At 39.3% G+C, this 16348-nt stretch overlaps 1 protein-coding gene across 3 annotated transcripts in view; it reads left to right on the forward strand.

Moving 5' to 3' along the window:
• prkg1b (protein kinase cGMP-dependent 1b) overlaps positions 1-16348 on the forward strand; it is a 62272-nt gene that overhangs the window by 12381 nt on the left and 33543 nt on the right. Inside the window, exon 1 of one of the 3 annotated variants that reach the window (XM_044101923.1) lies at positions 3672-5192. The exons of 1 other annotated variant lie outside the window; for it this stretch is intronic. In XM_044101923.1, coding sequence (XP_043957858.1) covers positions 4873-5192 — 320 coding nt within the window. In that variant the 5' untranslated portion in view covers positions 3672-4872. Of the gene's footprint in view, positions 1-3671; positions 5193-16348 lie in introns of those variants that run through there. One more of the 3 variants, XM_044101925.1, reaches the window with a different exon arrangement.

Genomic DNA, 16348 nt, shown 5'->3' on the forward strand with positions numbered 1-16348 from the left:
AAATTGCGTGTCAACAGATTACTTATTCTTAGGAGGGGATTTTAATTGTACAATAGATGATTTAGATAGAAATCATTTGGAGCCACATATACATTCAAGGAAAATTTTGAAATGTATTATTGAAACTTATGATTTAGCTGATGTGTGGCGTCTTAAAAATGGAAATATAAGGCAATATTCCTGGGCTCATTGTAAAGAGAATTATGTTACTTTGGCAAGATTAGATAGGTTTTATTGTTTTGGGCATCATTTACAAATATTTAGATCATGCACTTTGTGTCCAGTGGGCTTTTCTGATCATGGAATGGTCATAGGAAATGTATTTATAAATAATTTAAGACCTAAAAGTGCATATTGGCATTTCAATACTGTCTTGTTAAATGATGGATGTTTTAAAAAAGGATTTTCTTTTTTGGAAACAATGGAGACTTTTAAAATGTCAGTTTGCATCTGTACAGCAGTGGTGGGATATTGGTAAAATTAAAATTCAACAGTTTTGTAATCAATACACATACAATGTTACAAGAGAAATGGTAAAATCTATTGAAGAATTAGAGATTGAAATTGTGGATCTCCAGAGTTTTTGCGAGTCCACAGAAAATCGAGGCCATATTCAGGCGCTCAAACGAAAAAAAGCTGCTCTGACTGATCTGCTTGGGCTCAGAGCGCAGGGAGCTCTGGTACGTTCACGTTTTCAAAATGTTTCTGAAATGGATGCTCCCTCAAAATTCTTCTTCAGTTTGGAAAAGAAAAATGGACAAAATCGTCTCATTCATTGCCTTCGTTCTGAAGATGGAAAAGAGTTGACAGATCCCACTGAACTGCGGAAAAGAGCTGTGGACTTTTTTTCAACGTTATATGCCAGTGAGTTTAGAGAAGACTCTGTGATGACGGAAGAGTTTCTTAATGATTTACCAAAAGTGTCGGATCAAGACAATGTCAATTTGGAGCATGCTCTAACGTTGAAAGAACTGCAGGAGGCGCTGCTGAGCATGGAAAATGGCAAAGCTCCAGGAATGGATGGCCTGCCTGTGGAATTTTATAAATCGTGTTGGCCTGTGTTGGCTGAAGATCTGTTGGAAGTCCTTAATAACAGTGTGGCAAGGGGAATGTTACCCCTTAGCTGTCGAAGAGCTGTGCTCACTCTTATCCCTAAGAAGGGTGATCTTTACGAAATAAGGAACTGGAGACCTGTTAGTCTGTTGTGCACTGACTACAAGATTTTCTCAAAAGTTCTGGCATGCAGACTGAGAAGAGTGATTGATCAAGTCATAAATGTTGATCAGTCTTATTGCATCCCTGGCAGATCAATAAGAGATAACATAACATTAATTCGAGATTATTTGGACGTCTCTAATTTATTGGGTTTAAACTTTGGTCTGATTTCTATTGACCAAGAAAAGGCTTTTGATCGAGTGGAGCACCAATATTTATGGAATAGTTTAAAAGCTTTTGGTTTCTCCTCTGGGTTCATTGCCATGATAAAAACCCTTTACTGTGACATTGAAGGTGTATTGAAAGTCAATGGTGGTTTAAGTGCACCTTTTAATGTAAAGAGAGGTATTCGCCAAGGTTGTGCAATGTCAGGAATGTTGTATTCTTTGAGTATTGAACCTTTATTATGTCAAATTAGGAAAAGGTTACAGGGTGTAAAATTAAGTGAAGTTTCTTTACCTTTTCAACTTTCTGCATATGCGGATGATATTATTGTGGCAATAACAAAAGAGTCTGATGTTTTTACTTTAATTAAAATTATTGAGTGTTTTGGTAAAATTTCTTCATCCAAAGTTAATTGGAGCAAAAGTAAAGCTTTGTTAGTAGGTAAGTGGACAAAGCAAAAACCAAAATTACCTGATGAATTAATGTGGTCAAAAAATGGATTTAAATATTTGGGTGTTTATTTGGGGGATCAAGGAGAGGTCATGAAAAATTGGGAAGGTTTAATTGAACTGGTGGAGGGTAGATTAAAGAAATGGCACTGGCTTTTGCCACGCTGTTCTTACAGAGGCCGTACACTAATTATTAATAATTTGGTTGCTTCAACTTTGTGGCATCGCTTATCTGTTCTGGAACCTCCACAAGGTCTTTTGGTAAAATTACAGACTATTATTTTAAATTTCTTTTGGGACAGATTACATTGGGTCCCTCAGAGTGTTTTGTTTTTACCAAAGGAAGAAGGAGGGCAAGGTCTGATTCATTTGGAAAGTAGGAAAGCAGCTTTCAGATTACAGTTTTTACAGAGTTTTTTGTATGGTGATCAAAATGTTTTGTGGAGACAAATTACAGAATGTTTTCTTTCAAAAGTAGGTAATTTAGGTTTTGGTAAAACTTTGTTTATTGTCGACCTTTCAAAATTTAATGTAAAGTGTTTGTCATCTTTTTATGTTAGTGTGTTAAAATCTTGGAACCTCATGGAAACGAAGAGAGTTGAAATATCCACGTCTTTAAATTGGTTATTACTGGAACCCGTCATCAAGGGATCACGATTAGGTTCAGCTTGGGAAAACATGGCTCTGATTTCTGAACTGTTGGTGCAAAGGGGGGTTTTTACGCTGAAACATCTGCTTGAACTCGTTGGATCTGAAATGGATGATGTTGTTCCTTTGGCTCGAAGATTGGAGATTCACTCTTTAAGAATTGTAGGCGTTATGATGACAGCGCTTAAGCGAATGTTGTCAGAAAAAGAAAAAAGACTTATAAAAGGATGGTTTGATGGACTTTTAACACCTGATAAAACAGATCCCTTCTTTAAGCTGTGTTTTAAGCCACAAATGAAAGACCTTGAATGCCCTGGAATTTTCTTAAAGGAAAAAATGAATGGACACTTTTGGACTCTGTGAATGGAAAGATAATATATATGAAATGTGTTAAAGCTTTGAACAAAGTAAAATTAAAAGATAAAAAAGATACTCCTTGGAGAGATTATTTTAAAGTTGGTTTTGAGGCGAAACCTGTATGGGGATTACTTTACAAACCACCATTGACTAAAAATGTTGGTGATTTACAATGGAGAATTTTGCATGGTATTATTGCGGTTAATGCTTTTGTTTCTATTATTAATCCTGCTGTTTCAGATAAATGTCCCTTTTGTTTATTAAGAGAAACTATCTTTCATTGTTTTGTACAATGTTTTAGATTAGTGGATTTATTTTCATTACTGGGAGATATTTGGAAGTTATTTGGTGAAAGTTTTACAGAACAGTCTTATATTTTTGGTTTTTTATATGGCAAAAGAAAAAAGAAAATTGGACGGTTGTTAAATTTTTTTCTTGGTCAAGCAAAGCTTGCAACATATTTGAGTAGAAAATTTAAAATTAACAATGAACAGAATATTGATTGTGTAAAAATTTTTAAGAGTATGGTGAGAGCAAGAGTGATGTTAGAATATAAATATTATTTAAAAATGGATGAACTGAATATTTTTCAGAATATTTGGGATTATGAAAGTGTTTTATTTACTGTAAGTGATTCTGAACTGTCATTTATGAAGGTGCTAATTTGATGTTGTGTTGAATGTTCCTATGTTTCACCACTGAGTGAATAAATGAGTTTTTAAAAATCAAAAAATCTCTCTCTCTCTCTCTCTCTCTCTCTCTATCTCTCTCTCTCACTTTTTCTCTCCTCGCCTCGACCTCCACTTAAACTCCAACTGTTTCGGATTAAACTATTCACACTGGAAGTGGATCAGCGCTCCGGACTCCTCCGGACTCGCGGCTTTGCAGCATCTGTTTTGTCAATCTGCGTTTCTCCTCTCATCTCCCTAAACATCCAACTTGAGGCGCTTGGCTTCCTGTCTCTTGTCTCCAGGTGGTATTGGAACGCATCTTTTTCTTTTCTTTTGTGTGTGCGTGTGTGTGTGTGTGTGTGTGTCGGGAATAAAATGTGCGCTGCCGGATTCCAGCGCCTCCGTTTTCACACTTTAATCCAACTGACGGACGTTTGGTTCCTTATTCTCCGCGTAAAAATATTCCAGCGGACATAAACCCGGAGCAGCCCCTTCTGTGGGATTATCCTTCTCTCAGACTGATTGTAAACTTTGCTCGTGTTAGTTGTTCACTGGATTACTCCTCACGTCTTCAGTCCCCCCCCCCATTTCATATATCGAGAGGAATCCTGCATCATTTTTTTTGTTTGTTTGTTTTTAAATCATGCGGTTTGTTTTGATTGGATTTAATCAACGGGATGGGAAGCGTGACCCGCGGGATTATCTATTATTATTTAATCTGTTTTCCAGAGTTTTTCCTGTGTAAATCACTGTTCATCACCTGATTCCACCCAACCTCAAACCTCACCACAAAAACAATTTAAGCATCCCCCAGCCCCATAGACATCAGATTGTGGAACCAATCCACTTTTTGTTTTTTCCTCCCTCAAACATTCTCAGATATGTAGGTAGCCTACTAAAAGAAATCCAAGGGAAACTTTGGGAACTGCCTGAAGGCACCCAGGCAGAAAAAGAACTGCAGCAATTTCCACAATATTTGATAGTTAAATGGATTTGGACCAACAGCAAACACAGGTACCCTGACAAGCAAAAAAGAAGAAAGAAAATGTTAAAGACTTTTAAAAAGCTGTAGCTGGTGTAAAGGATAAAGAACTCTGGAGTTACAAAGGTTTTAAGCCAAAAGAAACATTTGGAAAGTTTCTGAAAGTCCTTTGTCCTCTGGATGTTCCTGGGAAAATCTGGAAGAGATTTTTACACCGAGAAGTTTCCGCACAAGTGAAACTAAAACTCAGGGAGAGCCACAACAAGACCTGGCAGGGCGACCCTAAAGACTTCTCCCAGGAACCTGGAGATCCCAAAGAGGTCAGGCTGCGGCGGACGTTGAGACTCGGACCCGACGTCCTGTCGGGACCAGCTGAAGGAAAACCATGGGAACGCTGCGGGACCTGCAGTACGCTCTGCAGGAGAAGATCGAGGAGCTGCGCCAGCGCGACGCCTTGATCGACGAGCTGGAGCTGGAGCTGGACCAGAAGGACGAGCTGATCCAGAGGCTGCAGAACGAGCTGGACAAGTACCGCTCGGTGATCCGGCCCGCCACGGCTCAGCAGGTCCAGGCCCAGCAGAAGAACCTGGTGCTGCAGCCGGACCAGCACCGCAGCAAGAGGCAGGCCATCTCCGCCGAACCCACGGCCTTCGACATCAGCGAGCTGTGCCACGTCACGCTGCCGTTCTACCCCAAGAGCCCACAGTAGGTCCTTCACTTCCTCCTGCAGGTTCCGACGCGGTGGGGGGAACGTACTGTTTCCTCGTTGGCTGTAGCAGAGGGTTAGAATCATCCAACACATTCTCACTCCCGACTTGTCATATAGGCTATTCACGAGTTGGGACGGTTTGGGACTCAGCATCACATGTTGACGCCACTTTGCAACTATAATTGATGAGAAGGGTTTTCTCATTGAACGTTGTACAGCTCCCTAAGGGTCCAAAACCGACCATCTGGTTAGGGTTAGGGTTACGGTTAAGCTTAGGGTTGAACCCCGGGTACCCGACGTGTCAACATGTGACGCTGAGGGAACCTGCAAAAGCATAAATATATGACAAGTAGGGAATGAGAATGGGTTGAATCATCAGACTGAACAGTGTATACAGGAAGTGTAAATCTTGGCGTAAACACAGGGAGTTTTTTTAATTTTATTATTTATCTTTCTGATAGTTTTAAGCCTGAGTTGAACACGCTAGATTTCATACGAGTTTACGACCAGAGGTTAGACTCTCCCACTGAACATATATACATATATTTTTAACAGTTCTGTTTTCTCGGCTGCTTTTGCACACCGGTGACAGGTGGTTCTGTGCTTTCAGCAAGTTTCAAAGCTGTTTTATGTCAGACTGTTCCAAGGACTGGTTCAACTGTTTCACCGTCAAAATAAAAACCAATCGGCTATATCTCCTCAGTGAAGAACAGGCTTTCGGAGCATCTCAGTCTGGCTCAAATGAGTGACTCTGAGGGTCTTTGTTAGCAGGTGAAATCTTTTTCCGATCAGTTTTGAGGCCTGCAGCTGCAGCTGCTCATTAGCGACAGGAACGAGCTCTAATGGATCTGCTCTGTTCTGCGTTAATGAAGCTTTTCAGCTCTGTTTCAGGGGCCGACTGCCGAGCTCTGATCGACATCAGATAAACGCAACGACTCGAGCAGGCGGCCCCTTCGCTCCTTCGGATGAACCCCCCCCAAAACAAAACAAAAAAACACTCAGTCAAACTGCGGTCGTCGTCGTCGTTGCTTTTAATGCGCCGCACGATGTCAACCGAGGTCAGGGCCTCGGGCTGAAGGTTCTTCATTGAGGGAAATGAGAAAGAGAGACAGAGAGAGTGTATAGACATGTGCAGCTCCATGTGCAGCTCGGCGTTTCGAACACGGTCAGATCATTATCCGATCTGAGTATTCTCCTCACACACCTGTGCACAGACGCGTCTCCCGTTCAGCATCCCGTCTTCGAACATCAGACACCCAAAGATCTTGTGAGTTGTTCCTCACGCTCCGAACTCGTGCCGCATGCTCTCACTCAGATAATTATTTTAAGCTTTTCTCCAGAAAATATGAGCCGGTTTTGTTTTGCGTAAAAAAAATAAAAATAAAAAAATAAAAATTAATAATACACAAAATATCTAAATAAATAATAAGAGATGGTGTTCTCCATGAGCTGGAGGAAATCCGAGAGAGTTCGATGTAAGAACTTGTGGATTCGCAGCGAGGCAGAGGAAATTGCAAAACCCTAGTGATGGCAAAATGATGAGGATTCTGTTTTCCTCAGTTGCCTTTGTGGTCTACTTGTCCTGATTGGATGATTCATAGTTTGTTTGTCAAGCCAAGGCAACTACACAGACACACACAAAAAGAGAGAAACACGTGCCACAGTTTATGCATGGCGAAACTTTCAAATCTAGCAGGAAATAAAGGAATTAGAGTGCATCCCCATTCATGCAACAAAAATATTAAGCCTCTAGCATTTATTTGAAACTCAAAGAGGATCCAACATGCTTATGATTGATGCATTTACAAACCAAAAATGTTTGGAGTTCTTAAATCTGACGAATCAAATAAATAGCAAAAATAAAAATCTATCTAATTAATTTTTTTTTTACTCTTTCGTAAAAGGGAACAAACCGTATAATCTGGTGACCTATTTTTTAAAAATATATCATTTTGGTCAAATTAGCTGTGTAGAATGCAAGCTTCATGGGCTCTCCTGATCCAATATCACAAATCAGTTTGATATCAGTAAAAAAGAAAAGTATCGGATTATAACGGCCTGCATCAAAACAATTGATTAATAATAACAATCAGTAATTCTCACACTTATTGGTTGTTGACTATTGTTCTGTTGGAGTGATGTCACTTGATCAAGCCTTTTCCAACCTTTCACACTACAAAATAGCTAATAAAAACATGCATAGCTTGTGCGATGCGATGATATTGCATCGGGTCAATGTTGGCATTGGCTGCTCCTCAAAGCTGGAATATCGGTATCGTATCGGAAGTGCAAAAGTTGCATTGGGATACAACTGACTTCTTCCTGTGTTTTTTAGTTTTGTAGTTGCGTGCAAAAGGTCCTGGAACTGAAATTCCATATTTTGAACAGCATTGTGCCTGTTCCTCTGCTGCAGATTGTGGATGTATATGACCAGGAGGCTCTGCAGGGTGTGAGGTTGGGCCCTTGGGTGCTTTGCTTTGGAATAATATGAAATTCCTGACACTTCAGGTATCCAAAAAAAAAAAAAAAAAAAGAAACAAAAAAGAGAGAGAGAGAAATTGAAAGGATTTTCTGCTTCTTTCTTATTAGTATTTTTTCTCAGATCTCAAAGGCTTTTATGAGCTCATGGTTTTCGTCCACACAGCTTCCCAATCAGGCTTCAGGATGGCTAACAGGCGGCTATGAAAAGCCAAGAAGGAACGAAAAGCCAAGAAGGAACGAAAAGCCAAGAAGGAACGAACGGTGGCCGAGCCTCAGCTCCAACTCATCAGCTCCGAAATTAAGTTTGAGTTGCAGATGTAGCTCCGCCCTCCGTGATATCCAGGAGGTTTTGATGTTTCCATCAACCAGAACGCCGCTGATGAATCTATATATAGCTGGCCGCACGGTGCAGCAGGGCTCAGTGTTTAGGGTCTCTGCATGTAGTGGAGCTGCACAATATCCTGAACTATAATTTGTGCAATGTTGCAGTCAGAAGGGAGAGCTTGGATGCATTATTTAACAGAATGTAACATTTCTGGGGCAATGCATTTTAACTCTGTCTGATAATGATATTACTTCCCCACTTGGTTGGACTCTCACTGCTTTTACTGAACACAACAGAACAGACTAGAATAAGATGGAAATTCTAGGTAGAAATTCACAAAAGGTGATCATTTAGGCAAAAGAAGGCATATTTATGACGTAAGAAAAAATTACGTCATTATTAAAATAGTTTAGACAGAGTTAAAGAAATATGCAACAGAGTATGATCACAAGAAGAAAACATGTATATATGGTTTCTGTGCATAAGGAAACGAGTGCGTGATTGTTGTTGACGGTCTTGTCTCTGTCAGGTGGCTTAAACGGGATCGCGATTAGGATGATCTGCTGGGGTCCCTGAGGGTCCCGTTAATTTGTCAGTGTCTCTGGCTCTTTGGTGGTAAGTTCTGCCGAGATGAGCCGCTTCGACTCTTTGCAGACTGCTAAATGGCGTGCTTTTCTGTCTGCGGCGGCGAGAACAACCAAGCGCGTTGGTTTTTATCTTCCCACACACGGAGGCAGATGACAGGGTTTGTTTCCCATCTCCTCTCCGAGTCTGCAGCCCACCCGCATGTGTCTGTGTGTTATATGGAAATATAAAGTAATGGAGAAGAGAGACAGAGAGAGAGAGTGTGTGTGTGTGTATGTGTGTGTGCATGTGTATCTGTGTGGGTTGTGGACTCCCACCAGCTCTCCTGGTGTCTACAGACAAGTTAATGATCCACTGAAACTGTTCCCTGATTCGTCGCTGACAGAGTTTGAAGCGATCCACCAGAGTTTGCAATGATCACCAGCTGCAGAGTGACGTGGGAATCAGAAGGTTTGCAGTTGCCGCTGCTAGACCTTATGATTGGGGTCTTTGTTAATAGCTACTGTGGGTCTCACAGCTGTAGAAACTCCTTCCAGATACAAAGAAAGACACTCGTTTCCATTTTTAAACGCGTTGCTGTCATGCGACTCCTACTGAGAGAAACTAAACAGAAAGAAATCCAACTTCTGTTCTGTGCAAAAAATAAAAAAACCCCATCAAGTAGAACATTGTGAAAAAGCCAAAGAGTCAGTGAATTTGGTCTATTTCTTAGAAATCAGCTGTTCAGTCCAGGTTCGGTCCACAGGACATCTCAAGTTTTAGTTTTTTTGTAATGAAGTAAAGTCACCTTGAGCTCATCGTCTCCTGCAGAAGGCTAAAGTTATTAAAGAAGAACTATAACACGTTGGAAGGCTCCCACATTTGATCATAAGGCGTCTTTCAGGTGTTTGAGTTAAAAAGCCACAAACTTTGTGGTACGGTTTTAATTCTCATAATTCTCTCTGTTTGATGGATTAAGACCTTCTTTGTTATGGAAAACAAACAAGATCTTTGATTCCTTCCAGAAAGCAGTGCACAGAGATTTTAGACATTAATCAAATTTTGCAAATATTTCTCCGTTTGAAGATTTTTGTTCTTGTTTATTTTGTTCAGTCATATGCAGCCCAGGCAGAACTTGTCTAAGAACAAACAGCCAATAGTGTGAAACATTTCAGATTCATAAGCATTGACAAACCTTAATACAACTTAAAATATAAGTTCATACACTTTAATTAACGTAAAATTATTTATATACGTCTCTTGAATGTTTGCTATGGAAAGGTCTCTTTTTAATGAATTATTGAGAATATAATCCTTAAACTATAGTATATATTGTCATGTTTTTGGAAAAAAAGCTCTATGGTTTATCACATTCCCATTGCAATTGGTTTTCATGCCAGATTAAGCCTTTTTTATTTATTTATTTATTTTTAATGAAATCAGTGATCAGTTGATAGAAACTGACTGCAGTTGCACAACATTAGAGAGCAAAACACATGAAACTGCGACGATGATGAAGATAATGTGAGCAAGCAGAGTTTAAATGCAACGTTATCCTCCTTCCATTTCATCAGCAAAAAATTGTACGCATTCAAATCGGTGATCATAACGTCTGTATGTTTTCTGGTTAAAAAGCGATTTAAACAGTTGAATGTGAAACCTGTGTAAAACTTCCCCATGTCAGGGATGAATCCCATCCGTGTTTGGTGTAAAATGCCTCTCTATCATTGATGAGAACATAACGGTTAAGACTGCAGCAGTTCAGCCGCTGTGATGTTTACAAACGTTTGGTACTGTGGAAGCTTTTGGGTCAAGGGTTGACGCTTGTGTTTCACTTGCCAGAAATAATAATGATAAAAAAAAAAAAAATCCAAAATGACTGCAGAGGCTCATATATATTCTGTGACACGTTCCCTGCCGGGGCTGCAACAGCAAAACGCCGGCGTGTCTGTGTGTTGTCTGACATCTTTTGTGCAGTTGGTCACCAAGTTTTAAGTGGGCATGTTTACTACGAGGACAAATGCTGCAGTGGGAGGACTGTGAACACCTCACAGGAGTTCTGCTCTTGAGCTCTTGTGAATTATGAAACGTCTCGACCCAAGAAAAGAGCCAAACGTTATGTTCTCTTGTTCTTTGCTTCCTCGAGTAAAATACCATCGTTCTCTGCTCTCGCCGAGTACGTTTTGGCCCCTGTCGGATCAACGGAGCTTTTTCTGAGGCCTTGCATGTCAACTCCTAGATCCTTCAAAGACAAAAAGCCTGAAAGCCTTTTTTTTTTTTTTTTTTTCTCCTTTGAAAGCCTGATTTTATGCTTCATGTTGAATAAGTCTGTGTGAGTTGCAGTAGCTTTCTAAACTTTTTTATTTTGTCTTTTGTCAATGATTCCTGTATTTCACATTTTATGCCCGTCTTACAACCTGGCCACAATTCAGCTGCAAAAATATAAATATTTGTAATTTTCACTCCCATCTTAAAATATTCATCAGCAATGTCCTTACAAATGATAAAACTGACTGCCTACAAAATAAATAAATAAATAAATAAATAAATAAATAAATAAATAAATAAATAAATAAATAAATAAATAAATAAATAAATAAATAAATAAATAAATAATATATTGTTTGTTTTTTACTGCAAGTCACATTTTCTACATAAAATCACATTTGTCAGTAATTTTCTCATATAAAGTAACAAATATATATATATATATATTTTAATCGATATTCAAAATCTTTCATAATTTTGCACCATTAACTGAGACACATCTGCTTTAACATGGTTGTGAGTTTTTTGGGTTTTTTTTTTTTTGCATTTTTTTCTTTCTTTTACAGTCAAAGTCGCTTGATGCTGATATTTGAAGCTTCTTCTCATGATTGGCAATAATGTAAATATTTATTTAAATTCTTACACATACGAATCAAACAGACTGCCTGTTGTTCTGTCAGATTCTTGAAACTCATTCTAGTCTTCCAGTTCAGCTTCTTCTGTTGACCTGATGCCGATAAAAAAGTCTAGAAATGTGATCTAATGAATGCAAATCTGCTGCTGTTACGTTTTCACTGATTTTTAGATGCTATTGGTGTTTCTGCCTCTGATTGGCAGATGGTAATGAGCTAATGCCCCACTGCTTCCCTGTTAAAAACTCTGTCAGCATTAGTTTTACAAAAACATCTCTGTTCAGATTTATTTTCTTTGCGCTTGGAGTTCCCTTTTCATTTTCAGCAGAATTATTTTGAGTTGCTCATTTTTAATTCTCTTAATTCTTTTTTCATAAATTTTCCCTCTCACCCATCTGTTGTTTTGTTCCTCCGGTTTCTATTCTTTCACACTCATCACCTTCTTCTCCCTCCATCCATTTCATTTGTCCTTACACCTTCCCCCTCCCTCTGTGACCAACGCAGTAGCGACGTAAGGGTGAGCGCTTCCTGTTCTGTTCCTGTGCAGAAACAGAAGCGAGGCTTCAATGTTTTCCTGTCTCCGAAATAACACCCAGCTCCGGCTCATCTCCGAGAGCTCGTTTCCTCTGCAGATGAATTAAAATCTCTCCCCGCCCTTAACCCCCACGTTGACGACAACGTGACATCGCTCAACGTCTCCTCCTGCACCGCAGGGACGAATCTTGTTCGCCTCAGTTCAGAAACATATTTTAGCTGCAAACCTCGATTGGGGATGAAATGTTTCTCGACTGTGTTCGTTTGGTCTGCTGATTGAATTCGGGAGGGGACGCCATATCTTCTCCCGTTAGAAGTTTCTAAAGAAAATCTGTCAGAAAATATTTACTTGCTTATTCGTATGTAGGTCTAATGAAACTTGGAGGATGATTTGCATTCTCGTCCAACTGATGTATTTCTTGTTCTGCTTTAACAAAAACTAAACGGATCACAAAGTAAACTGATCCGTCATGAACTTGGGATGTCAGGCAGCCATTAGCATGCTGCTTGTGGCAGAAACGTGCTCATTCTCATTTTCAACAACGGTCTGTTCTGGAAACATAAAGACACGATGACATCTAAGATAGTTTTTATAGATGAACGTGTATCAATTTATTAATCTGCACGATTGGAGTGATGGTCAGTTTACAAGTGAGGACATTGAATCATAAGGTCATTGTTCAAATCACAAAATTGTCTGATGAGGATGAAACAACAAGACATAAGTGAGTGAGGTTCACCATAGTTACGCCTTCACCTGAATCCCAGGATGTTGCTGGTGAGCAAGTGAAAATGCTGGTGGTGAAAGGCTGAAAGAGATGGTAGAGGTGCAGAAACCTCCAATAAAAAAGAAAAACTGAAAAAAATCTTAAGATGTTTTCACACTGATGGATGTTCCTGATGTTCTTCAGCCTTGTTCCAACAAACCCAGGAGAACTCAGTCTTTTATTTACACCTTACATCCAGTGGAAAAGGAGAATTTGATTGGGCATCATATGGTTTGATGTTGATGCCAATCAGTTTTGCCAAAAATAAAATAAAATAAATACTGATTTTAGGGTTCCAAATTAAAACAGTTCTCCTACTGTACATTTATTTTAGCTGCCTGATGCTTACATTTACATTTCACAACCAAAAAAAAGAAAAAAAAACCCAACTTTCTCCCGCCTTTAATAATCCAAAAATGCTCTTTTACAATGAAATAAATTTTTTGTAGCAAGTTAACTCTCTGTGAGTCTGACTGAACTGTAGGTGTTTTCAGATTAAATCCCGAGTGGGCTACTTAAATTTTAGCAGATTTTTTAAATGTAAATTTAAAATTTTATTCAGCAGCTGCCAGCCAGTGAGGATCTATGGAGCATTCGCCATCTGCCTTCCACTCACTTTGTCTCTTTCAGTCCATTTCAATAAAAACTGAGCCCTCCACTCTTGACAGGAAGGAAAACCTTTGGCTCTGCTGACTGAGAGAGACATCCTTCTCCTCCTCTTTAGTTTCTGCATGACGATGACGACGACGGCTCAGCTGCTTGGTATTATTTGCATCTAGAGGGTAGAGCTGCTCATACAAGCAACCGAGTAACAGCCCAGAGTTTGTAGGAGAAGGAGAAGAAGGCAGGCAGATGAAAATAAACTGCTTTACAAAAAATAAAGCAGTAGCCAAAAACCTACAAGAAAACATTGTCCAGCAAAAATTTGAAACCAGACACTCTGGGAGGAGACAATGAAACAACAACAATAAAACAAAGCAACTATGGAGCCATTAAGACAATAAATGATGACACTGTTTAAGTTCCTCTGTTGGGAGGCAGTAAAGACCATAGCATGTACTGGGGACTACCTGGAGCCTCAGGCAGGACGTGATTTAGGGGCCCCTCTTCCTGTTGAGAACATCAGCACCACTAATCAGCACAGATGTGGTAGAATGGTACACTGGGTTCCAGTTCAATTGACTAAGATAAACCAAACAAATAAAAAAAAAACAATTACTGATTATGGTTAATTATTATTGATAGGTATTTTGATACAAACCGAGCTGAAACACAAAGATCAAACCTCGTAGCCTCACACTGTAGCCATGGTAACGCAACAATCGAACTATGAAGGCGACTCTTTGCACTTTTGAAAAGTAAACTTGGCAATTTAACCTTAGATGGAAATGTCAAGCAATTGAATTCACCTCTGCTCAAACAGTTAAATCAAAATGAATGACGTTCTCGTTCTCGATAAACGAATGCCTGGGAGCTGAAGGGCAGCTTTTCAGTTCGTTTTGTCTTGAACGAACTTTGTTGTCATTTCATTCCTCCGCGGAACAAGGAGACCACTGACGCAACATTAAATGTGTCCACATTGAAAAGTTGAGCGATTAAAAAAACCCCAATAAAGCCCTCCCGGAAAGTGCAGAAACAAATGTAAAAAATAAAAAAATAAAATAATTTTGACCAGTTTGCTTATCCAGAATTCTTATTATATAGGTAGTTTTTTAGACAAGGGCTCTGTCTTTGAATGTCTTTTAAGTATTGGTGTCCTTTTCAAAATTCTTTGGTGATTTTCTTTGCAAAATAGCACGTGAAAGACTTTTTACCGTTTGTTTTAAGAGTGTCAGTCTTTTGATTTTGGGTGGTTTCACAAGATGCCAGTGTGATCGATTTAGTGCTCAAAGCCTTATTGTGTTTTGAATTCCAGTCAGAATCCTTTCCTGTGGAAACAGAAGTTGTGCAGATTGTGATTAAAGTCACGGATGAAGTCTTGCACAGACAGACTTTTATAGTACGGCGCACTTAACACATACCTCATAGTGAAAAGCATTCTGGGAATTTTTTATAACAGAACTCAATCAAAAAACAAGAAAGAAGGAGCCATGATTTCACGATGAAGAGTGTCTTTCAGTTTACAACAGTAAGAGGAACAGGTTAAAGACAGCGCGTCAGATCTTTGTAATGCGACTTTAAGTGTTTTTGTGTGGGCCTTAATGTTCAATTATTCTTCATTTGTCTAAATCTAAAAAGCTGCATTTCGCAAGGTTCTGATACAGACATCCTCATCAAATTGTTGCATCATGTAGAACCTTGTATGCAGGTTCTGCTTTGTATCTTATATCTGTCTGCACATTGGACAATAAAAACCTTCAGGTCAAGCATGCTACTGTTTTCACAGTTAATTAACCAAACACCAAACATCTGAAACATTTCACTGCTCCTTCTCTGTCCAACGTTTTGTAAAACACGTTGCGGGTTCTTGTGATCACTTTTTATCTGCGTGAACGCAGCGGGTTTGACTCGGTGACATCCGTTTCTTCTGTGCTTTGCAACTCAGATTGTATCCCAGAAACTAGAGCATCTCCTGACAGTCGGTGAGATTCTCATCAGCCTGGGTCTCGATAATTCCTCCTTCGCCCAGAGGCGCTGCACCGTTTGTGAGATCAATCTGAGCCGGAGGATGTTTTGAATGAATCGGCTGTCTCTTCTACACCACCCGGCTGCCGTTGCGAGCTCGGAGACGACAAACGATCAAATCTGCAGAAAATAACTTCAGCTGTTTCATAAAAGACGGAGCTGAAGCCGCCTGCCGCAGATGCTCACGCTGTCAAACAGAAGCGTGACGATAACTGCAGACAGGAGAGTTAATTAAACACTGAGCGTTTCAGATGAAGGTTCCTCTGGAGCTTCAGCTTCGGCAGAATGGAATAGAAACACAATCTTGAGTTTCTAGGAGGACATACCAATGTCTTATAATATTTACAAAAAAGTTAATTTAACGTTTTTAGAGAAATAGTCTGAAGTTATCTAGACTTCAGACTAAATTTAGACTTCAGACTAAATAACTTCTGAAGTCTAAGTTAGACTTAGACCCCATATTTAGAATTTCCATATAAATTCTAAATGTGGAGAATTTAGGATTCTGCAGTCGGATTGAAGACCAATCATGACTTTCTGACATGAACTTGTCTCATTTCAGTGTATTTTTCAGTTTTGTTTTAGGTATTTTACTACATTTAAAAATTTTACGGGTCAATCTAAGAAGTTTAGATACTTTTTTTCATTTATTTAACCTTTGTTTTACCTGGGTAAAATCCCATTAAAATAATAAAAAACAACAACAACTTGTTTTATCAGGGGAGTCCTGGCCAAGAGGCAGCAATAAGTATAACACAAAAAGTTACACAGTTAGTAGAAAATGATAAGCTATGAGAAACGTCAGTCTATCAGCCTCAAAAGCTTTTACTTTGGATTAATTCGGTCGTTTTCAAGGTTTCCTGAAGTAAGCTCCAGGATAACGGAGCGGCAGACTGAACAGAAGCTTCTGTGCAGGAACCAAAAGAAACAGAAATTTGTGCGAGAGAAAAAAATTA

The sequence above is a fragment of the Gambusia affinis genome, linkage group LG20 (genome assembly GCF_019740435.1).
Source record: "Gambusia affinis linkage group LG20, SWU_Gaff_1.0, whole genome shotgun sequence".
Taxonomy (NCBI): domain Eukaryota; kingdom Metazoa; phylum Chordata; class Actinopteri; order Cyprinodontiformes; family Poeciliidae; genus Gambusia; species Gambusia affinis.